The 27,936-nt window shown below is 53.3% G+C and overlaps 1 protein-coding gene across 1 annotated transcript; it reads left to right on the top strand.

Annotated features, from left to right (window-relative positions):
- Positions 1–27,381, top strand: Slc8a2 (solute carrier family 8 member A2). The gene is made up of 10 exons (XM_059281273.1): positions 1–97; positions 3,814–4,504; positions 8,383–9,047; positions 13,308–13,730; positions 18,697–18,800; positions 18,931–18,948; positions 20,870–20,994; positions 21,273–21,372; positions 24,728–25,006; positions 26,671–27,381. Exons 2-10 carry the CDS (start codon positions 3,830–3,832, stop codon positions 27,045–27,047), a joined length of 2,766 nt encoding a protein of 921 aa, XP_059137256.1. The 5' UTR covers positions 1–97; positions 3,814–3,829; the 3' UTR covers positions 27,048–27,381.
- The last annotated feature ends 555 nt before the right edge of the window (positions 27,382–27,936 follow it).

Below are 27,936 nucleotides of genomic sequence, written 5' to 3'. Positions count from 1 at the left end.
CTCAGTCCCCAGCTCCTCTCCCTCTTTCTCCCTCTCCTCCTCGGGCGGAGGCGCCCACCGCGGCGGCCCAGCGGGGACCGGACCGGCCGCACCGCAGGTAAGAACCCCGCGCGGCCGCCCGGGGCTGCGGGAACCCAGGCTGCGCCGCATCGTCAAGTGCGGGGGGCTTCCTGAGCCCTGGCTCCGAGTCCTGGCTGCCCGGCTTTCCGCTTTCCGCGTGCGCCATGTGTATGGTGTGTGTCTATCTGTCCGTTTCTGGGCACCTGGGTCTCTGTCTCTCCCTCCCCTCCTCTCCCTCTGGCTGCAGCCAATTCACACCCACACACCTCTGTCTCCGCCCCTGATGCACAGGGACCTGAAGGAGGCTGATCCCCCGCAGTGTGGACTCCCCCGAGGGCCTGGAGTGCCCCCAACTCCTCCTCACCCCTCCTTAGCCCAGGTCTCCCCATCCTCCCAACCCTGATATTCTGAGGCTGGTCCTGCCTGCAGCCTAACCTGTGTAACATTAGACCAGTCCTTCCAAAGTCTAACTCACATACCTCTCACTGTTTGTCCATTCATTCTTTGGACAACTCTGAGACACTTTCGTACTCCTGGGCATTGCTCTAAGGTCAGGGTAGGCAGGTCCTTCCCACAGTCTCACTTCCATCCCTCCAGCCTCACACCTGCAAGGTTGGGTGGGAAAACAGACCTTCTGGGGGTTCTACAGAGGGACTCAGCCGACGCTTTCCTTCACCCAGGAAGGGCTCTGGGGAAGGTGGGCGAGGTGGTGGCCAACACCTGGGCCAGAGCTGGGGTGAGCTTTTGCATGCCCACAAGGTCCCCGCCCTGTGTGGCAGGCGTGTGGGAACTCCAGATGGCTTAAAAGATCACTGGGTTAGGAGCCTCATGCCTTAACACCACATTTCTGTTCTGCCTCTGGCTTGGCCAAGTCCTTTCTCTCTCCTACCAGCCTCAGTTTACCTCTCTGCAATTTGCAACCCTGTGTATGCTGTGTAGCTAATGGAGGGACAGACTGTGTGTGTGTGTGTGTGTGTGTGTGTGTGTGTTCTGAATTCTGTGTTCCACTCTGCATTGCACTCCTCCCCCCTCGCCACCCCTCCCCGCCACCAGCAGTCAGGATACACACCAGGTCCTCATCCTGCTGTGGTTGCCTTGAGGGGGATTTTGGGAAGGCCAGGTAGAACAGGACACTCACCACTAACCTAGCTGGCCACCAGCCTACCAGGTTGGGGATGCCACTACCTCAGTCTGTCGAAGCCCTGAGATGTTACCATCTGCCCTGCGGGCTCCTCCTGGACTCAACCTGATCCTATTGCCGCTGAGTCTACACCCAGATTAGCTTTCAAGGCTTGGAAGAGGAAGCCTGGAGCAGAAAGTGTGGCTGCCCCAGCCATAGACAGACAATGCTCAGGCCTCTTGTCCATGAGTTTCACAAATATTTATCTAGTGCTTTCTCTCCTGGGTCCCTCTTCCAAGACCCAGCAAGAGAGGAGGGAAATCTGGGTGACAGCAAAAGGAATTGAATAGACTGATGACCCCGCCCCTGGGCAGGCAAACACTAGTCCCCTGACCTTGGTCTTCCTGGAGAACTTCCCAGTCTTCTCACCCTCCCCAAAAGAGGCAGTCAGATGTGGCTAGATAGATTCTTGACTTTCTGGGTCTTCTCTCTTTCTCCCAAAAGCCAAAGAGGGAGGAGAGGGAAGCAAAGGGGAGTCTGCTTGGAATCCTGGTGGGTTCATAATTACTCCTGAGTGTTTGCTAATTAGGGGCTGCTAATTAGATATATCATTAAGGGCCTTGCCTAGGGGGCTAACTGTGCAGTGGCCCTTTAAGAATCACCCCTCTCCCCGCCCCTGCACACACACACACACACACACACACACACACACACACACTCACCCTGCTCACTCCTTTTCGGGAAGTTCTGCCAACATGCTGCCTCCCTCCCCCAGAGAACCTGCTCCTGGTCTGTGGGTGTGAGTTCGGGGCAGGCTGTGGGTTAGACTCCCAGAGGAACTTTTCAGGCTGACATGGAAGGTGGAAATTCCTGGAGACCTGAGGCTGGAGGTACCCCTTAGGCATCTCTTAAGAGGGCAGCCTACTCAGGTGACAGCTCCCCTGGCCCGCCTTTTCTCTATAATAGGCAACTGGGTTACCATAGCAACATGAGGGCGGGAAGGGAGCTCAGACCTTGGGCACCCTTCTGGGGAGAGTGGATGCTGGGTGACCTGAGAAATTTGCTTCACTTCTCTGAGCCTTGGTCTTCTACTTTGTGAACTGAGTGGAAGGCTCCTCCCCAAAGGCCAGGTGTCATCTTGGCAAGGACAGTCAGAGAAGGTGACGCATGAATGAAGCCCTAGGAGAGGCCTTGAGGCCCCCAGGGAGAAACTTGAATGGTGTGCGCAAGGAACAGAGGAGGGGAGAATGGCTGGGACAGTCAGGCAAGGGAGAGGGGGAGGGGTCATAGAGGCGAGGGAGGGGGCCACAGCCCTCTGAGACTGGAGCTGTGGAATGCTCTGGAAAGAGGATAGATGGGAGCTCGTGGGTGCTTATTATTAACTTATTATTGTGTGCACGTGTAAGGTCAGAGGACAACTTCGCAGAATCAGTTCTCTCTTCACACCTCTTCTTTAGCCATGGCGTGCTTACCACCTCCCCCAAGTAAATAAAATGTAATAAAACATAAAGTAAACACAGAAAGACAAAAATAGCCACTCAGACCCAGAACCTACCACAGCCCCCTCAAGGGCCAAGTTGACATGAATAGCATTGCCGGTGGACTTCTGCCCTCCAGCGCCAGGCTCACACAGAGGCCTCCCGCGTTCGCTGTGCCTGGCCTCTTTCACTCCGCCCCATGTCTCAGGATCCGGTTCTTCTGTGCCATCACATCCAGCCATCGTTCCCTCCCTGCACAGGGCAGTATACTACTCCACTGCTGTTTCTGCATTTAATTGTTGAAGGGCCTCTGGGTTCTTTCAAGGTTGGCTCTGTTATAGATAAAGCTGACGTGGACGTTCTCCTGGGGACCTTTTGGGGAGACGGGATTATAAGCCTGTCCTAGGAACAGAGCTGCTGAATCATAGAGTGTGTGATGGTTGGCCACAGGCTCCCAAGGTATTCTGGTTTATTTAGGTTTCTAGCATTTCATGAGGCCCCTCTCTCCTGGGCATTCCTATGTCTTTTCCTCTGGGTGTCCCTGTGGTTTTCTCTGTGTTTCCCTGAGTCTCCTTGTCTCCTGTGCTGGTTCCCAGTTCACCTCTGTCTTGTAGCCTAACAAACTAGGACTTTATTGTTTGACAGTGCTGGTGGTGGGAAATCCAGGGCTTTCTGCATGCTAGGCAGGTGCTCTACCACTGAGCCACACCCCAGCCCCTCACTGGGGGATTCTAGGCAGGGGCTCTACCACTGAGCCACACCCCAGCCCCTCACTGGGGGATTCTAGGCAGGGGCTCTACCATTGAGCCACACCCCCAGCCCCTCACTGGGGGATTCTAGGCAGGGGCTCTACCATTGAACCACACCCCCAGCCCCTCACTGGGGGATTCTAGGCAGGGGCTCGACCACTGAGCCACACCCCCAGCCCCTCACTGGGGGATTCTAGGCAGGGGCTTGACCACTGAGCCACACCCCCAGCCCCTCACTGGGGGATTCTAGGCAGGGGCTCTACCACTGACCCACTCCTCCAGCCCCTCACTGGGGGATTCTAGGCAGGGGCTCGACCACTGAGCCACACCCCAGCCCACACTGTGCCTTTTGAGTGACAGGGAGACATCTGATCCACTCACTTTGATTTTCCGCTCCTCCCCTCAGGACCCCACCACTCCTCATGGCTCCCCTGGCCTTGGTGGGGGTTGTGCTCCTTCTGGGGGCACCCCACTGCATGGGGGAGGCCACTCCAACGCCTTCCCTGCCACCTCCCCCTGCTAACGACAGTGACGCCAGCCCAGGCGGCTGCCAAGGTTCCTACCGCTGCCAGCCAGGGGTGCTGCTGCCTGTGTGGGAACCCGACGACCCCTCGCTGGGAGACAAGGCTGCAAGGGCCGTGGTGTACTTTGTGGCCATGGTCTACATGTTCCTGGGCGTGTCTATCATTGCTGACCGCTTTATGGCGTCCATCGAGGTCATCACGTCTAAGGAGAAGGAGATTACCATCACCAAGGCCAATGGAGAAACCAGCGTGGGCACTGTGCGCATCTGGAACGAGACAGTGTCCAACCTCACACTCATGGCCCTGGGCTCCTCAGCACCAGAGATTCTGCTGTCTGTCATCGAGGTCTGTGGCCACAACTTCCAGGCGGGTGAACTGGGCCCGGGTACCATCGTGGGCAGTGCTGCCTTCAACATGTTTGTGGTCATTGCTGTGTGTGTGTACGTCATCCCGGCTGGCGAGAGCCGTAAGATCAAGCATCTGAGGGTCTTCTTCGTTACGGCCTCCTGGAGCATCTTTGCCTACGTCTGGCTTTATCTCATCCTAGCAGTCTTCTCCCCAGGCGTGGTCCAGGTGAGTAATGACCAACACCCCAGGGGAGCCTGATGACTTGGAGCGGCTGCGAGCGTGTGTGTGTGTGTGTGTGTGTGTGTGTGTGTGTGTGTGTGTGTGTGAACAGAACCACCAGATACAGCTGTGCCAGTCACGCTCTGCACCGGAGGGCTGAGCCGAAAGCAGCCGAGTCAGAGATGAGGTGCAAGCAGAGAGTGTGGTGCCCACCCAGAAGGTAATTCCCAAGGCTGTGCAAGGGCTAACAGAGCCCAAGGTCCATGTAAAACATGCCTTGGCTTGCCACATAGTTACCTGAGAGCACTTCTTTTGCATAATTTATTCCTGACTTTGCAATAAGACATCTCTATTTGCATAATTCACACTACACTGGCATAGGCCGGCCCCCACCCCCCCACCCCATGTTCTGACAGCGCAAATCAATTTGAATAACTTGGTACATTTACATAATATATCCACGGACTGGCATCTATGGTACCCGCATCTGCATAATTTATCTCTCCGTAGGGCCGGAGAGACAGGGGCAGTTTGCACGGCTCATTCATTATTCATCTTCAGTTCAGATTCAGTGTCGTTTATACTCCCATCCAATTGGCAGAGACACCAGCAGAGGCCGGTGTCCACTTTGCATAATTTATTTCCACACCGAGACAAACTCAAAACTCACAGCTGCCTGGCTCACACCCCGATTCCCACAATTCTCCACCTCTTCCACGTCCAGTGTCTTCACCTGCACCCCAGCCTGTCCTCAGCTTCCTTTACAACATTTGGTTAATTTATTTCCCACAATTCTAAGACGGCTGCCTCTATTTGCATAATTTATTCATGGGTCTGGCCTAATTCGTTCCTGCACATGCATAATTTATTTGTGGTGCCCAAGACTCACTCATTCACGCTGTGCGTGATCTGTTAACTCCTGTCACTTAATAGATCCTGCTCTGGAAGGACTCAGACATAAAAGTGCTTTAGGGTTGGCATCAAAGTGGAGGCTGCAGGGATTATCTGGGCATCGGGGCTTATGCCTGTAATCCTAGCACTAGGAAAGCTGAGGCAGGAGGATTTGCTGTGAGTTCAAGTTCAGCCTGGGTAAGTAACACAGTGAGAATGTTTCAGAAAAACAAAAAGAGGTGGAGATGTAGCTAAGGGGTAAAGTATTTTCCTAGCCCTCATGAGGTCTTGGGTTCCATCCCCAGTACGGAAAGGAAGAAGGAAGGGAGAGAGGGAAGAAGAGAGGAAGAGAGAGAGAAAAAAAGACACTCCAGGATCAAAGAGAGTTTACACCTAAACTACGGCTACAATACTGAGCTCCTAGCAGCCCTGGCAAAAGTACAGGATAGGGCCCTGGACAGTTTTCAGGTTCTCTTAAAAAGGACAGTATCCTGGCTTAGGGTCCAAAATAGTCTTTGTGTGAGTATGTGAGGTGTAGGTTTTCATGTGAGTGTGCATATGTGTGCAAATATAGGGGTCAGTGTCAGGGGGCTTCTTCAGTTGCTCTCCACCTTATGCTTTGAGTCAAGGTCTCTCTCTGAACCTGGAGAACACCAATTGGCTAGACATGCTGGCCCTTGAGCTCAGGGGTCCTCCTGTTTCCACACCTTCCCAGCACTGGGGTTACAGATGCAACCCCCTCACCTAGCATTTTATCTGGGGTTCTGAGATTCAAACCCAAGTCCTCGTGCCTGCATGGCAAGACCTTTACCCACTGAGCCACTTCCCCAGCATACACACACACACACACACACACACACACACACACACACACACACACACAGAGGTAGCTAGTACCCACAACAGACTAGGTTGTCTCACATCAACTACTGATTTAAAAAAATGCGTGGAAGGCTTGCCCGTAGGCCAGTCAGCTGGGGACATCTTCTCAATTGAGGTTTCCTCTTGCCAAAGGACTCTAGATTGTGTCAAACATATTTTAGAGAGAGAGAGAGAGAGAGAGAGAGAGAGAGAGCTGTGAAGAAGGAATTTTAGACACTATAGGTGAGAGGTAGGGAGGGCCAGAGTGGAGAACACATGAGAGCCAGTTGTGACCTAGAGGGCAGAGGGAAGATGGAGAATGGCAGAACTCCAGATGGAGAAGTGGTGACCAGAGTCCCTCAGAGTCCAGGAGCATCAAGGAGACTGGGTTTCAGTTAAGATCAGCCTGGCTCCAGATGTCCCCACAATTGTTATGTGACTTCAGGCAAAGCCCATACCCTCTCTGGGCCTCCATTTTTACAGTTGAGCCATGAAAGGGGGTGTCCTAGGTCAACATAGAAAAAGATGCTTGGTTCATAGACCCTGAAGCCAAGTGTCTGGGTTCAAATCTGACCTCTGCTAAAAACCCTCTATGTCCTTGGACAAGTTCCTTTGTCTGTGGGTCTTTCCAGTGCTGAGTTCCCGGGACTGCTGTAAGGATGACTGAAATCCTTTTGCAAGGAAGGCCTTGAATCGGTGTGTCTGGAACAGAGTAAACGGAGCTTTGCTTCCCACAAATGAAATCATCGATGCAACTAGCTTCTCCAAAAGTCAGTGTTGAGTGAACACTGAGAGGCTGAGATGCTCTTACAGAGCCAAGTAAACGTGTGTGCTGCGGCACATCCATCCCGCACAGAGGAGCCTCATACTAGGGCCAGTGAGTATAAGTAAGCTGAGTTGAAGAGAAAGACCACTGGAGAGGCAGAAGGGGAGTGGGGTGGACACTGGGTCTGACATAGGCATTTGAAACCTCAAAGCCCACCCCCGGTGACACACCTTCTCCAATGAGCCCACATCTACTCCAGCAAGGCCACGCCTCCTAATCTTTACCCAGACCAAACATTCAAAAATATGAGCCTATGGGGGTCATTCTCTTTCAAACCACCACACTTACACTTCCAAATCACAGTCCATCGTCAAAGGAAGACAAGGCAGGAGCTGATGCAGAGGGTGTGGAGGAGTGCTGCTTACTGGCTTGCTCCCCCAGGCTTGCTCAATTTGTTTTCTTATATACCCCAGGACCACTTGCCCAGAGGTAGCTAGCACCCACAACGGACTAGGTTGGCTCACATCAACTACTGATTAAGAAAGTGCATAGAAGGCTTGCCCGTAGGCCAGTTGGCTGGGGACATCTTCTCAATTGAGGTTTCCTCTTGCCAAAGGACTCTAGATTGTGTCAAATTGATATAGTAACAGCTAGCACAGATGGGGTTGATGAATAGGTGGGTGGATGTATAGGTGACGGACGGATGGATGGATGGATAAATGGATGAGTGGACACATGGATAGATGAGGTGGGTGGTTAGAAGGGTGAATACATGGATAGATGGATGGAGGATGGATGGATAGGACGGTTGGATGGATATTTGGGTGGATGTATGGGTGGACACATGAGTGGATGGGTGGATAGGTAGATGAGTAGACATATGGATATATAGGATGGGTGCATAGGTGGGTTGACATGTGGATAGATGAATGGAAGATGGATGGATGGATGGATGGATGGATGGATGGATGGATGGATGGATAGATGGATGGATGGATAGATGGATGGATGGATAGATGGATGAGTGGGTGTATATATGGGTAGATGGAATGAATGGATAGGTTGGTGAAAGTGTGAGTGGACACATGGATGGATGGATGGATGGATGGATGGATGGATGGATGGATGGCTAGACGTATAAAGTGGGATGGTTGGATGTCTAGGACAAATGGGTGGATGTGTTGGTGGGTGGATGGGTGGGTGGGCGGGTCAGTGGATGGATGGATGAATAGGTGGGTAGACACATGGATGGCTTGATAGATGAGTATATGTGTGGAGAACCGTGAACACAGGAAAAGCAGAAGTGAACAGATATGGACAGGAGAGAGACACAGCATGCAGAGTGCTCACAGTCTGCCGCCTACAGGTGTGGGAGGCGCTGCTGACACTGGTCTTCTTCCCGGTGTGCGTGGTGTTCGCCTGGATGGCGGACAAGCGGCTGCTCTTCTACAAGTACGTGTACAAGCGCTACCGCACCGACCCTCGCAGTGGAATCATCATTGGGGCAGAGGGCGACCCGCCCAAGAGCATCGAGCTGGACGGTACATTCGTGGGCACCGAGATCCCAGGTGAGCTGGGCGCGCTGGGCACGGGTCCTGCCGAGGCACGTGAGCTGGACGCCAGCCGGCGTGAGGTCATCCAGATTCTTAAGGACCTGAAGCAGAAGCACCCGGACAAGGACCTGGAGCAGCTGGTGGGCATCGCCAAGTACTACGCACTGCTGCACCAGCAGAAGAGCCGTGCCTTCTACCGCATCCAGGCCACACGGCTGATGACAGGCGCGGGCAACGTGCTTCGAAGACACGCTGCAGATGCAGCCCGCAGGCCCGGGGCCAACGACGGCACGGCCGAGGATGAGGATGACGGCGCCAGCCGCATCTTCTTTGAGCCCAGCCTCTACCACTGCCTGGAGAACTGCGGGTCGGTGCTGCTGTCGGTGGCCTGCCAGGGCGGGGAGGGCAATAGCACCTTCTATGTGGACTACCGCACAGAGGACGGCTCGGCCAAGGCAGGGTCAGACTACGAGTACAGGTGAGTCCCAGTACACGTGACTCAGGTACAAGTGGGACCCACGTCAAGGTGAGTCCTGGTCCGGATGGTTCTCAGGCCCGGGTGGATCCAAATGCAGATGAGTCCTGGTCCAGGAGGTTCTTAGGGCCACCTAAATCTCACTACAGTGTATCCCAGGTCCAAGTGAGTCCAAGTATAGGTGGGTCCCGGGCAAGTCACATGAGAAGAAAGGAGACATGGTGCCTCCTTGGGCTGAGCTCAGGACTGCCTTTAGTGTCTCCCTTCTCTACTTACTATATGCAGATCTGTAGCATTAGTGTATGGATACATTCATTCATCATTCATTCCTTAATGATCCAATCATCATTCATTCCTTTACTCCACTGAGCCACACCCCAACCCCTCACTGGGGGATTCTAGGCAGGGGCTCTACCACTGAGCCACACCCCCAGCCCCTCACTGGGGGATTCTAGGCAGCGGCTCTACCACTGAGCCGCACCCCCAGCCCCTCACTGGGGGATTCTAGGCAGGGGCTCTACCACTGAGACACACCCCCAGCCCCTCACTGGGGGATTCTAGGCAGGGGCTCTACCACTGAGACACACCCCCAGCCCCTCACTGGGGGATTCTAGGCAGAGGCTACTCTACCACTGAGCCACACCCAAACTCCGGTCTGGGAGGAAACGACTTCCCTGCTGCTTAAATACATTTACAGAGTGCCTACCACATGCCCTTATAGGTGATGTGTTGATGGAGCCACACTGCTTTCCACCTTGCCCCAGTTACCTGTCTTGGTGCACAGGCACACCTTTGTAATGCCTACAACTTTATCAAGTTCTTGGCCTCCTGGAGGACATGTGTTGGTCATATGTCACAATTTTCCCGCTCCCGAAATGTACCAGACACCATTCTGGGGAAGACAAAGTTGCCTTTGAGATTTTCCCTTTAACATTCACAAGTTGTCTGTGCCTCTTATTTCTGGACCATGATGGTGTTTGTTTGTTTGTTTGTTTGTTTGTTTAAGTCAGGGTTTCTCTGTGTAGTCCTTGCTGTCCTGGAACTTGCTCTGTAGACCAGGCTGGCCTCAAACTCAGAGATCTGCCTGCCTCTGCTTCTTCTGGGATTAAAGGCATGCACCCCCACCTCCCAGCATGCTGGGGGCTTTTGTTTCTTTGTTTAATTTAATAAAATTTAGCAGACTGTGTAGCTTGAGTTTTCCTGCCTGGCCCATAGTCAGGACAAATCTCTCTCACCTGTCAGTCCCACAGCCACTCAGACCCGACCAAGTAAACACAGAGACTTATATTGGTTATAAACTGTATGGCCGTGGCAGGCTTCTTGCTAACTGTTCTTACAGCTTAAATTAATCCATTTCCATAAATCTATACCTTGCCACATGGTTCATGGCTTACCGGCATCTTTACATGCTGTTTCTCATCATGGCGGCTGGCAGTGTCTCTCTGACTCAGCCTTCCACTTCCCAGCTTTATTCTCCTCCTTGTCCCGCCTACACTTCCTGCCTAGCCAATAGCCAATCAGTGTTTTATTTATTGACTAATCAGCAACACATTTGCCATACAGAACATCCCACAACAAGACTGGACATGGTGACTCTCCAGGACCTGCTTGCATTTCCCAGGGTCCCCATGGCATTCTTTGGCATATCCTCTTCCCTTTTCTCCCATAAATCCAAAAGTACACATGGCACTTGAATGCCACATCTCAATGGCGTCCTTCATTCTGGCTCTTCCTCAGACTTACCATAACTTTTGTGTTTCTATTTCTCTTCTCTCCCATTTTCATGTGTTTGAGTGAGTGGTGTGTGCATATGTGTGTGTAGGAATGTTTGAATGTGTTTCAGTGCATCCGTGTGGGGGTGCATGCAGTGTTAGGAATCACCCTGGATCTCTCTTCCACCTCATTCATGAAACAAGTTGTCCCATCAAACTCAAAATTTGCAGATACGGCTAGTCTTCCTAGCCAGTCTGCTCCAGGGATCCCATCTCCACCTCCTGGGGCTGGAATCACATGTGGGCCTTGGGAATCTGAACACAGGCCCTCGGGCTTGTGCATCAAGTATGTTTGTGCATCTGAAGCTAGGCCAGGTCCTAGAACTATCTGCATTTTGAGTTGACCTTATATTTCCTCCCAAAGAGATGGAGTTGTGTGCCCTTCCTACCTTGCTGCCTTCCTGCTGGAGGCCAGGGAAGGAAAACTGCATCCTTGGCGCACTTTACAGGTACACAGTGTCTGCTCCTTTGTTGCTGGTAGGCCCCAGTTCGATTATTTGATAAAGATGCAGCTATCCCCATGTTCTGCCATCCCCTTAGTTGGAATTTCAAATATCTTATTTTAGAATTCCCAGGTTTTTGTTGTTTAGGTAAAAATCTTCTGTTGCTCAGGCTGGTCTGGAACTTTGTATATAGCCCAGGGTGCTCCTGAACGCCTCATCCACCTGCCTCTCCTGAGTGGTAAGATCACAGGCACGCACCACTACACCCGGTTTATGCAGTCCTGGGCATGGAACCCAGCCTGTCATGACTGCTCAGCAATTGCTCTACCAACTAAGCCACAATCCCAGCCTGTAGAATTCTATGACTCTAACATTAATGTGCAAATATCACTAGGTAATTTGTTTTATTTTGCTTGACACCATCCTGGCTGTATAGCCCAGGCAAGCTTAAAACTGGCGATCCTCCTGCCTCCACCTCCCAAGTGCTAATTTTATAGCTGTGAGCCACCTCATCCAGGTAAATTTCATTGAGCTGCTTCTGTATGAACTCAATGAACCCGCCTCAAGCAATGGGATAATCTGCTGCTCTGTTGTACATCTGAGACACTGAGGTCAGAGGTCACACAGCTGACTCCATGGTTGAGGTGGGCTCGCAGCTGGTTGTCCCAGTTGGCTGGGAGCCACAGAGGACAGTGTCTGTCAAGGCAAGGGCTGCAGTAACCGGGAGCCCCTGCCCCTCTGTTCCTGATCTTGCCACTTAGTTCTAGGACCCTGGATTTCCTATGTCCCTCCCACCGGGCTGGGATTCTCCTAGAAAACCTTTGTATAAAGCTGGTCATAGTAATGGAAGCTACCACTTTCCAGTCCTAGAGCCCCAATCCAACGTGGTACTGAGCCCCTCATCTGCAGGGTTCAGAATTCATTAACATGTCAGACTGCATGGGGTGTGGCATACCCACAGAGCACCTGCGTAGAGTCCCCCAGTGAGGAGCTGGGCTGTGGCATACCCACAGAGCACCTGTGTAGAATCCCCTCAGTGAATGGCTGAGGGTATAACATATCCATAAAGCACCTGCATAGAATTCCCCAGTGAGGGGCTGTGGTATGGCTGCATCACCATGCTCAGCTTTTGAGTTTTTTTGTTTTACTTTAATTTTAGGTTACATTTTTAAAGTTATTTTTGTTTGGTTTTGTGTGTATGAGTGTTTTACCTGCATGTATATGTGTGCACACCACGTGTATGCTTAGTACCCACAGAAGTCCCAAGAGGGCGTCAGGTTCCTTAGTATTGGAATTTTATAAATAGTTATGAGCTACCGTGTGTGTGTGTGTGTGTGTGTGTGTGTGTGTGTGTGTGTGTGTGTTGGAAATCAAACTCAGGTCCTTTGGAAGAGCAGCCAGTGCCCTTAGCCGATTCAGCCCTTAAATTACATTTCTTATTTGTGTCTGGGTGTGTATCATGTGTGTGCATGTGTGGAGGTCAGAGGACAATTTATGGGGGGAGGGGAGTTTCTGCGCTCTGTCCTCCATGTGAGTCCCAGAAATCAAACTCAGGCCATCAGGCTTGGTGGCAATCACCTTTACCCACGAAACCATCTTGTCCAGCCCTGCTTTATGTATTTATTTATTTATTTATCTATTTATCCACCTATTTATTTATTTATTTTTAATCAGAGGAGCAACAAGGTCTATTCCAAAGTCCCTAAATCTCTGCCACTCAACTTTTGTTCCCAGCACCACCCACAGCCCCCAGAGCTAGTTACAATTACAGAATCTAGAAGCTGAGCGACCAGCACCACACTCCCACTTCAGCAGATAGTAAGCGGACCTGAGGGCTGAGTAGGACCCTAAGGCCCATCCTGGGGGCTGGAGAGATGGCTCACAGGTTTAAGAGCACCTGCTGCTCTTCCAAAAGACCCGAATCTGAGTCCCAATCCCCATGCAGGGAGGCACACAACCTCCAGCCCCAGGGGATCTTCTGGCTTCTGCGGGCACCGCACGCACAGGTGCGCATAACAAGAGTGGCACCCTCTGGTTCTCTTCTGCAGCGAGGGCACGCTGGTGTTCAAGCCCGGAGAGACGCAGAAAGAGCTGCGCATCGGCATCATCGACGACGACATCTTCGAGGAGGACGAGCACTTCTTCGTGCGGCTACTGAACCTGCGTGTGGGCGATGCTCAGGGCATGTTCGAGCCCGATGGCGGCGGGCGGCCCAAGGGGCGGCTAGTGACGCCGCTGCTGGCCACCGTCACCATCCTAGACGACGACCACGCGGGCATCTTCTCCTTCCAGGACCGCCTACTGCACGTGAGCGAATGCATGGGCACCGTGGACGTGCGCGTGGTGCGCAGCTCCGGTGCGCGCGGCACCGTGCGCCTCCCCTACCGCACAGTGGACGGCACGGCCCGTGGCGGCGGCGTGCACTACGAGGACGCTTGTGGAGAGCTGGAATTCGGCGATGACGAGACCATGTGAGCGCGGGTGGGAGAGAGGCGGAGTCTGAGAGAGGGGCGGGCGGGCCTGAAGAACAGCCCTAAACCGGGCAGTGGTGGCGCACGCCTTCAATCCCAGCACTCAGGAGGCAGAGGCAGACGGATCTCTGTGAGTTCGAGGCCAGCCCAGGCTAGAGCGCGAGTTCCAGGACAGCCAGTGCTACACAGTGAAACCCTGTCTCGAGAACAGAGGACAGCTGTGACAGGCAATGGGGTGGGGCTAGGGTTAGGTGGGCGTTGAGAGATGGACTTGGCTTGTTGTTGAAGAATGATTTGAGTAGGGATGGGGCAGGGCTAATGTGGGCAGTGTAGGAAATAGTCTTTGCTGGAGATAGGCAGGGCCAAGATGAGTAGAGCCTGAGAAATGGCATCCGGCTGAACGATGATGGAATGGGGCTATGGCCCGGTGTGGCACCAGAGTAGGGCAGGTCCTGTGAAATGGACTTGACTAGGAGGTGGTTCGGGCCAGTGTAGACGGAGTGGGAGTAGGGGAGTGAGGGGTGAAGGGTGAGGGTGCAGGTTTTCCTGGGAGTTCGTGGGACCATGCAGACAAAGGGAGCCTGACTGGGCCCCTGACTGGGCCAAGGGGTGGAGCCCAAGCACAGGTCGATAGAGACGGGATAGGATCTTGACGGTGGGAGGAGCTATGCAGAGACAAAGTTTGATGGGGCCAAGGGGAGTAGCTCGGGAAAGGATCATGGCTCATCTATGGAAGGGAGGAGACAGGGTTGAGGAGATCCAGTAGGGCTTTAGGAAGGAGAAGAACTTGAATGGGCCAAGCTGGAAAATGGAATTTGACTGTAAAGAAGGGAGAGAAGTCTGAGAAGGGGCGGGGCCTGGGCGGACCTTAGGTGGGAGAGTCAATTGGGCTGTGGAAGCAAGGAGGTGGTAGAGGATCTTTAGAAAGGGGCGTGTTTGGGGTGGGCGTGGCCTACTGGGGCCAAGCTAGAGAAAGCTTGGCTGAGTCGAGGGGGCGTGGTCGAGTGGTGGGCGGGGCCTTAGATGTGGGAGGGATCTGAGAGGTAAGGCTTGAGAGAGCCTGGGAAGAGCCTGGGGAAAACCTGGGAAACTTGGGAGGCCCAGGGATCAGGGAAGAGACACGCGATTTGGAGGTCCTGGGGCACGGGGTCCTGAATACTGGTTGGTGCCTGCGTGCAACGTGTGCCCTGTAGCTGCGCAGACGGACAGGGCATTGCAAACTGGTCCCTGGCACCGCCTCAGAGTCCCTGGAGGCCCGAGCTCACCTCCCCCGCGCCTGCCCGTCGCAGCCAGTGCCGCTCCTCCGCGCCCGCCGCCCCCCCCCGCAGCGGCTGGCTCCCTCCTCCTTCCACCCACGCGCTCCCTCCAGCCTTGGGGCCTCCGCCTCGCCTTCATCTGGCCGGTGACGGCTCTCCATCCCTGAATCTCTGACCTCCCAGGCTATGTCTCTCTGGAATCCTGGCTCCGTCGTCAGGATTCTCTCGCTCGCTGTCTCGGGTTATGCTTTAGTCATAGGACCTGCACAGCTGTCCACATTTCTCTTTGGGGCTGGGTGGAAGATCATGTGACAGCCGCTTGGAGTGACCAGCTCTATCAGCATCTCTAGCCTCATCTCCCCAAAACTCAAGAGGCAGAAGGAATGGCAGAGTTGTCCTTTTATGGTTCTGGTCCTTCTGATTGTCTAACCTGCTTCCTTCCTGCTGCTGCAGTCCCATGGGCCTCTTCTCCCCCACACGGCTTCCCCAGCCTGGGACACCCTCTGTCCTCCCCCACCTCCCGCCTCCGCCCAAGCTTCCAGCTGTGGCTACAGGAGACAAGAGAACAGGAGGCTAATTAGCGTTTAGGGAAACACATCCTTCCTCTGACGGGCAGGCGCTAATTAGGGGAGCTTTGAAGCAACCAGGCTGGAGTGGAGGCCTGGGCAGGATCAACACAGAGACTGGAGGAGTCAGAGACTTAACAGGGAGACACAAGGAGAAGGAGACAGAGGAGAGAGAAAGGGCTGAATGTAGGAAGAGACTCAGACCCAAAGAGCCGGGGTCATCAAGACAGAGGGAGACAAGTTGGCAGAGAGACCGGAGTCTTAGAAGGGTGAGAGGTAGTAGAGTGGAGTTCCTGGGAGCCAAGGAAGAGTAGCTGGGGAGGGAGGCTGTTCCCTAAGATCTCAGGACAGCCGTTCCCTGGCGCGAGACTCTCTCGATGTCCTGTCTGTTGGAATTGTCCTGGGTTGCCTGTCAGAGCACTGATTGACATACCTGTCACCAAGCATCAGCTACTGTGTGTTAGCGTTTTGTGGGGCGTCTAGGAGAGCGCACTACAAAGTGTGTGCCACCATGTCAGTGTGTCACTGGGTCTGCTTGGGAATTTGAGGAGCCCGGAGTGTCTTGGGAGACCTCCTCATCCAACCCCCCACTCCCAGATGTGGTGTTTCAGCACCGCGGACAGCGCCCAAAGCACTCCTGAGGCCCCAGCTGCCCCTGCACACTATTTTGAAACCCAATTGGGTATGGTGTTGCTTGCCTGTAGTCCCAACAGGTGAAGCTGGAGACTGGAGGATTGCCATTACGTGCAGGCCAGCCTGAGCTACAGCGTGAAACCTGGTTTTACGGACAGAGCTGGGGATGCAGCCCGGTTGGGAGAGTGTTTAGCATGCCTAAAGCTCTGGGGTCCAGTTTCAGTAGCACGGTAGCCCACATCTCTAATCCCAGCACTCAGGAGGTGAAGGAGGAGGGTCAGGTGTTCAAGTTCATCTTTGTCTACACCTCAAGTTTGAGTTTTTATTTATTTATTGGTGTGTGCATGATGTGTGTGGAGATGTGCATGCTACAGGCCACATGTGGAGAGTAGGGGACAACTTTGGGGAGTCCCTTTTCTCCTTCAACCTTTTACATGGGTTCTATCGATCAAATTTGGGCCACCAGGCCTTCGAGGCAAGTGCCTTTATATTGGTGAAATTATTAAGGCCACTCCACGTAGTTAAAAGGAGATTTATTTAGTGGCGTAACTTACAAATTAAGGGATAGGTAGGTCGCGGGGTCTGGGGAAGGTGTGTCGCAGTCCAGCGGTGTTCTCTGGAGCTCTGCTTGGCCCACCTTCACCGTCCAGGGTCCCGGACCAGAGAGAGCGCTGGCCCATCCAGATCTCGGGTCTCCAGGCACCTCCCTTGGCTCCATCTTGTAGGCGTGACAGTTGCCAAAGTCTCAATGGGGGTTGGAACTTCCAGATCAAAGCTGGAATGGCTACCCACTACACCTTTACCCACTGAGCCATTTTTCCAGCCCTTCACATGGAGTTTGAGGCACACCGGGGTCCATGAGACCCTGTCTCGAATAAATAATGTTCAAACCCACAGAGTGGAGGTGGGTGTCTGTCCCTACATGGCCGTGTCTGTGTGCTGTGTGAGTTCACTTGTGGAGATGTGTTGATTGAATTATTGCCTGATTAGGAATCTTCCACCTGATTGTGTTAACTCTATTTCATTTGGGCTCCACTGAGAGACGAAGACAAAGAATACAGACAGAGAAGGGCCAAGAGAGGGGAGAGACGGAGGCAGAGAGATAAAAGGCACAGAGAGTGGCAGGGAGATGATGGTGGACAGAGACACTGACATGCAGAGAGAGAGACTGAGGGAGACATAGACAGCAAGCAGGTGACGTGAAGAGAGGAAAGGCAGCCTGGAGTGATGGTGCATGCCTGCCATCCTAGAATTTTAGAGGCAGAGGCAGGAGGATAGTGAATTTCAAGCCAGAATGGGCTACCTAGTGAGTTCCAGCCCAGCCTGAGCTGCATAGTGACACACGGTCTCACAAAACCCAAAAGCAATAAATCACAAAAGAGCAAGGTCCATGGAGGAGCATTAGGAGGGTCCCACGGGGTGACAGTGTCTGCCTCAGGCTGTGCCGGGGGTGTCTCTCAAACGAACAGGCATCTGTTCCCTGCGATCATGCGCTGCAGGGGGATGGCTGGGCGGATGGCTGTGCATGTGGGCGGGTGACTGGTGGAGCTTCCTCTATTGGTGACTGCGTGGGTGGGGTGTTTGTGTGGCTGGGATCTGGGGCCAGGCCTTATGGGGCTGGCTACGTACACTGTTCCTCTAGCCAAGAGTTGCTGGCACCCAATCTGTGAACATTCCTTGCTGTGGGGCTTGGAGATTGCAAGGAGGGGTAGGAGGTGTGTGGGTTCAGTGCCTTAAGGGGACAGGTATCATTGGGCTATTCCCTGCCTCACCCTGGTTACCATGGGAACAGAGAACCTGGGTGGGGGGGGAAACTGGGCACATTAGGCTGATTTTCCAAATGTGGTCAGGATGGAGGGCGGAAGCTGTGAATATTTTGTACTAATAGATTTAATTAATTAGTTGTTTCCTTCCCTCCTTCCTTCCTATAGCTCAGGCTGGACTTGATCTCATGGTAACCCCCTGCCTCCGCCTCTCAAGTAGTTGGGATTACAGATCCAGCTTTTTGTTTTTTATGTGCACACGTGTGTGTGTGTGTGTGTGCGCGCGTGCGCGCGCACACTCATATGTGTGGAGGGCAGAGGACAACCTCAAATGTCATCTACAGAGGCACTGTCCACCTCTTTTGAGACAGATCTCATTGGTCTGGAGCTCATAATTAGGTTATGCTGTCTAGCCTGTCTTCACCCCACAGACACGCCACCCTGCCAGGCTTTTTAACATGGGTGCTGGGGATCGATCCCAGATCCTTATGCTGTCATAGCAAGGGCTTGATCAACTGAGTCATCTTCCAAGCTCCTTCCAGGGCCCAGCTTCATTCATGCATGTTATTTAAGTCTTTGGGGTTAGGGTTGTTACCAAGAAATGGGGACAAAGTCATGACTCTGTCCTGGAGTGGCTGCATTTTCATAGAGCCCCTCCTAAATTCCACCAAGGGCCAGTAGTATCATCTTGAGGTGGCTTTGGGGTGGGGGTAACTTGACACTGTTTTTCTGCCTGTGCCTCCCCCAGGAAGACCCTTCAGGTCAAGATAGTGGACGACGAAGAGTATGAGAAGAAGGACAACTTCTTCATCGAGCTCGGCCAGCCCCAGTGGCTTAAGAGGGGCATCTCAGGTGAGGGGTGAAGAGATGACTATGGGAGAAGCAGGGGGCCCAGGGTTGGGGACCCCCCGGGGGGCTCGCGAGCCTGAGCTTTGAGGAGAAACGACTCTCTCATTGTGTCCCTGTCTCTGTCTCTCCCCAGCTCTGCTACTCAACCAAGGTGAGTGAAGGGACCTCTGGGTGTGGAGGGGAGGAGCCACTGGAGCCACAGGGGTGGACTTGGGGGCAGGTTGGAGGTGAGAGGTGGATTCGGGATGGGTGAAGATTGGAGCCAGCTGGGGCTGGGAAGGGAGGGGGTTGTGGAGTTCAGGAAGATGTTTGTAATCAAAGTTGGAAGAAACTAAGTTATGAAATCAGATCTGAGCTTGTGGCATGGTCTGTATGAATCAGGTTTGGCATTGGTTGGGACAGGGGTGGAGTGGGTTTGGGTTATGAGATCCATCTTCCTACTAGGCCAAGGCAAGAATCACAACAGGTGGTTGCCAGGGGTTGAGATGGGACTGGATTAGAACCGGAGTCAGTGTTTATGCTAAAACTGAGGTTGGGGGCCTGAGAGATGGTTCGGCCGTTACAAGCACTTGCTGCTCTTCCAGGAGACTCAAGTTCAGTTCCAGCAACCATGCTGGGTTGCTTACAGCCACCTGTAACTCCATTTGTGGGGCATCTGATGCCCCCTTCTGGCCTCCTCAATTACCTGCATGTGCACACAAGCACGCGAACACACACACACACACACACACACACACACACACACACGCACACGCACACGCACATGCACACGCACACACTCACAATTCAAAAATTTAAAGCTGAAGTTGGGGTTTGAGGAATTTGGGTTAGAAGTGGGGTCAGGGTGAGGACAGCTCAGTCAGTGGGGTGCCTGCCCAGTGCGTACAAAGCCCTTGGTCCCATCCCCGGCACTGGGGTGATGAAGGCCGGAGAGTAAGAAGCTCAGGGTCATCCTCAACTACACAGAGTTTGAGTCCAGCCTGGGCTATCAAAAAAATAAATAAATAAAAAACAGACTTGGTAGCTGAAGCCTTTAATCACAGCACTTGGGAGGGAGGCAGAGGCAGATAGATTTCTGTGGGTTGGAGGACAGCCAGGGAAACATAGAATCCCTGTCTCAAAACAGCCACCCCTATGCCCCCCAAAAATGGTGCCAAGGTTAGAAGTTGGGGGTCAGGGTTGAGGTTAGAGCCAGTGGCTTGGATAGAGTGACCGTTTAGAAGCAAGAGCTACACTGTAGCTTACAGTTAGGATTAGTCTGAGACTAAGATGTATCAAGAAGTCATGAAGCTGCTGTAACAAACAGGCCTAGCATTGTCTGTTTGCTACAGTAAGTAGCAAATGCTTGCTGCAGTACTTTTTTGCTTAGGCAAAGTGTGTCAGTCTTCCCATGCAGCAGATGGTTTTCGTTTCCCCTGGGGCCTTTTCATCCTGTGCCTCCACCTGCCATTGAACTTTGTTTTGTGTCCTCTCTGGACCCCCAGCTGCCTTCAGGCAGTCAAGAAAATCCCCAGGATCAAAGGGGAGGTCCTGGAGGCCCGCCACTCCATCACTTCTCCCATCCCCATTCTATTGGCTGTAATTTAGTCACGTGGCCATGCCCAGATGCAAGGGATGTTGGGAAATGTAGTCCACCTGTTTGCCCACAGACTTGGATGAACTGGTAGCTGTCTCTGCCACATGGCTAAGTTTGTTGCTAGCCATGTTGTCTAGGAGTGGAGTTGGGAATGAGGCCTAGGGCTGGGTGCAGGGTGCAGGACTAGAGCGTGATGTTAGAGTGACATTTGGGACCAGGCTTAACTCAGCCACTCTATGAGGTAGATGCGATAACCGTACCCATCAAACGAATGTAGAAAATATGGAACAGAGAGGCTAAGGCACTGCCTGAGGTCACACAGCCTCCACCGTGTGAACCCAGAGTCCATTACTAGAACTTCATAGGCTGAGGGAACAGGTGGTCAGATGGAGCTGGACAAGTTCACTGATGTCCCAGAGAGAACAGATAGTAAAGTCATCACCGACCCTGTTAGGCATGCCTCCTGGATATCTAACCTCCACCCCTCACGCTGCAGGAGATGGGGACAGGAAGCTGACTGCTGAGGAGGAGGAGGCTCGGAGAATAGCGGAGATGGGCAAGCCAGTTCTTGGGGAGAACTGTCGTCTCGAGGTCATCATTGAAGAGTCTTATGACTTTAAGGTGATTGTCCTGGGCCTTCCCTTTCCTAGAGCCTGTCCTATGTCGGGGAGGGGTGCGGCTCAAGAAAGGAAGAGCATGTCAACATGCCAACCTCAAAGCTGGGTCCTACGGTGGGGTCCCTGGGTAGTCTCCAGGGCCAGCTTCAGCACTGGATGGTGGACAGCACCTAACTACCTTCCTAGACTGGGTGTGTGGGTGTGATTCTCAGCCCCAGAGACCCCCTTCGTACCACCCTGGGGCACTCATGGGTAACAGTTCACTCTCCCCCCCCCCCCCAGAACACCGTGGATAAACTCATAAAGAAAACGAACCTGGCCTTGGTGATTGGGACTCACTCGTGGAGGGAACAGTTTTTAGAGGCAGTTACGGTGAGCGCAGGTAAGTCAAGGGGGCAGTGAGGGCCAAGGGAAGGGATGGAGAGACAGAGACGCAAAGGTACTCCGAGGGGGGAGTGGAGAGGACAGATGGGGACCAGCTGACAGGCAGAGAGTGAGCACAGTCAGATGGAAGCAGAAAGGAGAAAGTTGAGGACACTGTGCAGTGGGTTTTAGCTTTGACTTCCACCCGAGGTAGGTGGGGGACCCTAGTAGTAGCATCAGGAAGTTACAAGATAGATAGGTGAAATGGCAGCCGGCCTCCCCCGGACAACCCTGGGCTCCTCTGTTGCCATGGAGACAGTCACCAGGGCACCGGGTTCTTTCCCACCTGCTGTGGTCCTCACCCTTCTTAGTTCTCCCGCGGACCCGCAGCGCCCTCGTGTGGCCAGAGGCACAATAGCAACGGGATCCACGGATTCGATCTTGGAAAGTCGCACAAATCGCGACACAGATGGGGAAACTGAGGCTCAGATAGAGAAAGAGGTGGCCTAAAGTCTCCCAAAGATTTTATAATGAGATCTGGAGCTATAACTCAGGGCTCCGTCCCATACATAATATCAGGTTTCCTTCGGGGTGGCCTGAACTGGAGGGACTAATACATAAGGAATTATGGTTCAAGAAAATGCTGGGTAGGGAGGATGACTCAGCAGGCAAAGGCAATGGCTGCCCAGCCTGACAGACTAATTCGATTCCCAGGACTCATACAGTAGGAGATAACTGACTCCTGTAAGTTTTCCTTTGCTCATCACACACACAATTAACAAATAAATAAATGTTAAAAAAAAAAAAAAAAAAAACACAACTGTTGAGTGCAGTTCAAAGTCAGGGCTGTGGAGATATGAGGCCAGCCTAGTTGGCACAGCCCTCTGAAGCCACAACTTTTAATGTGTCTGAGGGAGATGGAGAAATAGCTGGAGTTCACAGTGGAGAAGATAGACATGTCACAAAACAGTGACAACCCAGGGGGAGACAGAGGTAGGAGGAGAGACCCCGAGAGCCCACATGAAGCTCCTGATCCAGCCTGAGGTGAGGGAAAGGCTTCCTAGAAGGGACCATGCTAAAGCTTCTACTGGGGACCATAGTGTTCAAGGAGGAGGAAGGTAAGCATGGCCCTCCTGGGTAGAGGGAGCAGCAAGGACACGAGCCTTTGAGCATTGGGAGATGGTGATTTAACTGGGGGTATGTGGAAGGGGTTGGCCCCAAGGCTAGAAAGCAGGAGTCTGGATGTGAGGGCAGTAGTGAGTCCTAGTGCAATGCAGAGCAGAGCTCGGAGAAACCTTGAGTCCCAGCCTGGGCCTGTCTGCACTGGCCTCGGCTGTCTTGCGACCTGGTTCAGGTACCAGGAATTCAGCAGAAAACCCAATCAGGAATGGCCGAAACTCACCACGGACTGTTTCATTTCATTTGTTTCTTTGTTTACGTATCTGATTGTCTATTGAGACAAAGTCTCATTATGTGATTCAGGTTGGCCTGGAACTCTTCCTGGAGACCAGGCTGGCCTCAAACACTCCAATATCCTCCTGTTTCTGCCTCCCAAGTGCTGAGACTAAACGCACGCCCCACCATGCCTGGATCTGGCTCCTCCGTTACCTTCTCATCCTCGGTTTTTACCCTCATGGTTGCCGAATGGCTGCTGCATCTCCAGGTGCCAAGTCCTAGCAAGAACAAAAAGAAATTAGGGGAGCCAGAAAGGTCAGAGTGTCTGCTGAGTTTCCGACTTTCGTTTCTAATTCCATTTTACTTGTGGTTGAGGCTAAAAGTTTGGCTCTTGCAGAACCAAGAAACCACAAAACCCACTTGGATAAGTACAAACTCAAGCTTATTTCTTTCTTTGGCAAGCCTGTGGTTAAGCAAGTTAGAAAAGACAGATCGGGACGTGACTGGAGTCCTTTGTGGGGGGAGGGGGCACGCTCTGCCCCCACCACTGCAGGTGTCCTGTTTCTTAGAGAGAAAATTTGGGAACTTGTGGTTGGTCCTGGCAAGCAATTTCAGGATTCAGCAGCTGGCCTAGCCTTGCCTTGCCTCCCTGCCCACTGCCTGGTGCCTGCTGGCCACTGGCCACCTCCCTTATCAGCACCCTTCCAGCTATAATACTTGGCACACAAGAGCCTGCTGCTTTTTTTTTTTTTTTTTTTTTTCACTCATCGCCTCCTGCTTATCAGCTCAGGCTGAGGAGGGTTCCAGATACTTCTGTACTTTTCAAATCACAAAAATCACTGGGTGCTAAAAGCCGATCAGGTCACAGAAAGGGACAGGTTGGGCCTTTCTACAAAGCTCAGAAAATAAACACACACGGGGTGCCTGTACCAAGGGAGCTAGGACATTTCAGAACCTCTCCTTTTGTCTCATTGCCAGAGTGGTGGTGGTGGTGGGGCGCTGTTGCAAGGGATTATGGGAAAGTATGTATTTTAGCATTGCTAGAAGCAGGGGATTCTGGGAGAGGGCATATTTTTATCCGAGGACGTGGCTGTTGCTAACTTCAAGGGATTCTGGGAGCTTGGCTAATTTTAGCTGTTTGCTCCTGGAGACTCTGGGAAAGCCAGTGTGTTTAGCCGACTATGGGATCTTGGCATTTGTTTGGTTGGTGGTCCTGGTTATGGAACTCAGAACCCCTCACATGGTAGGCAGGCAGTCTACCTCTGAGCCAAAGCCCCCTGTCACTGCGGTGACTCCTCACAAAAGTGAATATTTCTAGCTGTACAGATGGCTGTCCGTGGCTGTGAGGACTTTTGGAGAAATGACTATTTTTAGCTCAAGACATGGTCATCTCTAGCAGCCAGGGTTTGTGAGACACAGAGTAATTTTAGCAAGGGATATATGGCCTCCTCTAACTTTGAGAGGTCCGTCCAACACTCCCTTGGCTGCAAGGAATGCTGGGAAAGTAAGTATATTTACCTGTATCCAACTCTTAGCTGCAAGGGATTCTGGGATGTAAGTGTGTTTGTGTTTACCCAGTCCCAACACTCCCTTAGCTGCTAGGGATGCTGGGAAAGTAAGGATATTTACCTGTATCCAACATTCTCAGCTGCAAGGGATTCAGGGAAACTGAATTTGCTTTAGCCCAATATTTATTCTCTCAGCTGCAAATCTGAGAAAGCAAATAAGCTTCCCTCAGCCCAATACTCTTAGCTGCTAGGAATTCTGGGAAATTACACTTACCTGGGCCCAACACTCTCTTAGCTGCAAGGGATTCTGAGGAAATAAATGTATTCCTCTCAGACAAACATTCTCTTAGCTTCAAGGCATGCTGGGAAAGCAGTTCATTTGGAACTGTCTGGAAACCTAACACAATGGAGCTGTGTAAGCAAGGAAGTCTGAGGCATGGTGTATGCCCCAGCTGGGTCATGTGCCCACAGGGGACGAGGAGGAAGAGGAGGACGGGTCTCGGGAGGAGCGGCTGCCATCCTGCTTTGACTACGTGATGCACTTCCTGACGGTGTTCTGGAAGGTTCTGTTCGCCTGCGTTCCTCCCACGGAGTACTGCCATGGCTGGGCCTGCTTCGGTGTCTGCATCCTGGTTATTGGTCTACTCACTGCCCTCATTGGAGACCTGGCCTCCCACTTTGGATGCACAGTGGGCCTCAAGGACTCAGTCAACGCCGTGGTCTTCGTAGCCCTGGGCACCTCCATCCCTGGTAACACCCCGGGAGGCGGCTCTGCAGGAAGATATGAGAGGGCCAGGGAGGGGCCCTTTGGGTGCCGTGTGTGTGGGCGGACCCTACCCCAGAGCAAGTGGGCAGGGTCACGGGAGCTAATGTGACAGGAAGCATTAGACTTGGGTTCCATAGGAAGAAGGGGAGGCCGCCACAGGGGTTGGGGGTGGACTCAGGGTTCCCGGAAAACCTCACAGAATCCATTGTTGGGGATGGATCCCTAGAGACAGGTCCTCCCCGGGTGAGTTCACTGACCCGGGTGGTGAGAACCGGGCAGTGATTCTCAGAGGTGTGTGTGTGTAGATCTGAGAGCAGCTTGAGGGAGTTGTTCCTTCTCCTTCTGCCATGTAAGTTTCAGGGATCAGACTTGGGTCCTCTGTGGGGCGTTTACCCACCAACCCCACAGCTCCCCAGAGTTTTCTTGAGTGTGAGCAGCAGGAAGTATTAGATAGAAGGATTTATTGCGGAGAATCTTGCGGAGATAAACAGATAGAAAATAAAGGATAGCCTCAAGAGGGCCTGGAATCTTTTCCAATGGGCCTCGACTGACTCTGCCCCAGGGCATTTATAGAGACGCCAAGGGGTGGAGCAAAAGACCTCCTCCCCCCAGCACAGCCAAGTGCAGACCATCTCAGACACCTGCACTCAGGCCAGTGGTCCTAATCATCCTCTATGGGGACCTGCTGGGTAAAGCCACGAGGAACCCGAAAACGGGCTCCCACAGTCCTCAAGCTCGGCGACAAGTGCATTTACCTGCTGAGCCATCTTGCTAGCCCAACACTTGGCCTTTTACATGAGCACTGGGGTCCAAACTCCTGTTCTCATGCTATACCCAGGGAGCCATCTTGCCAGCTCATTGTTTTGGTTTTTGTAGTGGGTCTCAGATAGCCCAGGCTGGTCTCAAAAATCACTATGTAGAAGAGTCTGGCCTCAAATCCTGATCGTCTTGCCTCCACCTCCAAGAAACTTGGATTGCAGGCATGTTTTTTTTTTTTTTTTTTTTTTTTTTTTTTTTTTTTTTTTTTTTTTTGAGATAGGGCCTCCATCTATCATTTCAGTTGCCCTGGATGGCTATGTAGCCCAGGCTGGCCCCATACTCATGGTGATCTTTTTGCTTAAGCCTCCCAAGTGCTAGCATTGCAGGTGTGCACACCACCCTGGCTGAATCTTTGAGTTTTAACTCAGATGTGAGTAGAGTCCGGCCAGGGAGGGTGAACTTGCCACAGAAACGGGGCAGTGTCCTGTGTTCTGCCTGAAGGCCATGGCCACGATCAAATCAACCCCAGCAAACCTGGGTGAGGAAAGCGCCCTTGAGACAAGATGGGAGAGACTTTGTCCCTTCATCAGCAGGGAGGGCACGTGTGGGGACACACAGCTGTTTCCAGAGCGGGTGTGTTGGGGAGACGGCTGGACAGCGGCAGGCCCTCCAAAATCAAAACGTGGACCCCATTAAGAGCACTATGCCAGCCTCACAGAGGGACACTGAAAGTAGGCAGTGGAGCCTACTGATTGCATGAAAGTCCCAAAGAAGTGTTCCACCGACAGTGGAGCCTACTTTAGGCATGCAGACAGAGCCCACGGGAAGTGGGTGAGGGCTCAGGGGCAGTACGGGGGCCCCTCTTCACCCCTGTGCCTTGTCCTTGTAGACACGTTCGCCAGCAAGGTGGCCGCGCTGCAGGACCAGTGTGCGGACGCGTCCATCGGCAACGTGACCGGCTCCAACGCGGTGAACGTGTTCCTGGGTCTGGGTGTGGCCTGGTCGGTGGCCGCGGTGTACTGGGCGGTGCAGGGCCGCCCCTTCGAGGTGCGTACAGGCACGCTGGCCTTCTCGGTCACACTCTTCACCGTCTTCGCCTTCGTGGGCATCGCAGTGCTCTTGTACCGGCGCCGGCCACACATCGGCGGCGAGCTGGGCGGCCCGCGGGGACCCAAGCTGGCCACCACTGCGCTCTTCCTGGGCCTCTGGTTCCTTTATATCCTCTTCGCCAGCCTCGAGGCTTACTGCCACATCCGGGGCTTCTAGGGCCCTAGCCACCGCCCTGAGGTTGGGGACTCGATGGCATTTGCTCCTGGACCCACCTCTGTCTCTGTCCAGACTCAGCCTGGGCCCCCTGGGACTCCTCTCCTAGGCTCCCTCCTCGCCAGGCCTCTTCCTGGGATCAGCCTCCCTGTCTGCCTGGATCCCATCCCTCGACTTCCCATCTCAGCGGCACCCCGCTCCAGCCCATCCCTTGTAAGTTACATCTGAACTCGGAAGCCAGGCACCCACCCACCAGACACCACCTTCTCTGCCTCCCTGGACACCCAGCTGACTCTGTCCTCCCGTGTCTCCGTCCCCCCCCCCCCCGCCCCGCCGTCGTCCCCCCCCCCAGCCACAACCTTCTATCTGTGCCCCCGGACCTTAGAACATCTCCCCAGGTACCTCAGAGGGAAGCTGTGCCATCCCAGGATGCTACCCATCCCCGCCCTTACCCCCAACCCTCAGGGAGCTCCCTGCAGTCCCCAGGGGGAATGAATAGTGGGTGTGTGCAAGAGGGGGGGGCGGGCGCGCATTTTTCCTGACTTCTCCCATTCAGAGGCTTGGAGAGGGAGAAGGGACGTTTGGAGTTTCTGTCCCCCAGGCTCAGCCGGAGGAGGCACATCTTGAAACCCACCACTTCTGACATTCCAGCGCCCTACTCGCCCTCCACTACCTCTGAGAGCCCAGCCACGCCTTGGAGGGAGGGGCCTGTGTGTGTATATATAGTGTGTTTGGGGGAGGGGGGACACGGGAGGGTGCATGTCTTGGGGGAAGGGGCGTCGGCAGACTTTCCCTTTTCGAGAGGGCAGCACGACTCGCTCATCCTTGAGAATCCGCGTAGTGGAGGAGACTGAGAAACAAAGGGAGTCCAGCCGACCTCCCCTGACAATAT

This window comes from Peromyscus eremicus, chromosome 1 (assembly GCF_949786415.1).
Source record: "Peromyscus eremicus chromosome 1, PerEre_H2_v1, whole genome shotgun sequence".
Lineage (NCBI taxonomy): Eukaryota > Metazoa > Chordata > Mammalia > Rodentia > Cricetidae > Peromyscus > Peromyscus eremicus.
The sequence above is the reverse complement of the archived record's forward strand: the minus strand, read 5'-3'. Positions and strand labels throughout refer to the sequence as shown.

Coding starts and splice junctions, on each gene's coding strand:
- Slc8a2 (XM_059281273.1), top strand. CDS start 3,830: ATGGCTCCCCTGGCCTTGGTGGGGGTTGTGCTCCTTCTGGGGGCACCC. Junction 13,731..18,696: donor TTCGGCGATGACGAGACCAT/GTGAGCGCGGGT, acceptor TGCCTCCCCCAG/GAAGACCCTTCAGGTCAAGA. Junction 25,007..26,670: donor CCTGGGCACCTCCATCCCTG/GTAACACCCCGG, acceptor TTGTCCTTGTAG/ACACGTTCGCCAGCAAGGTG.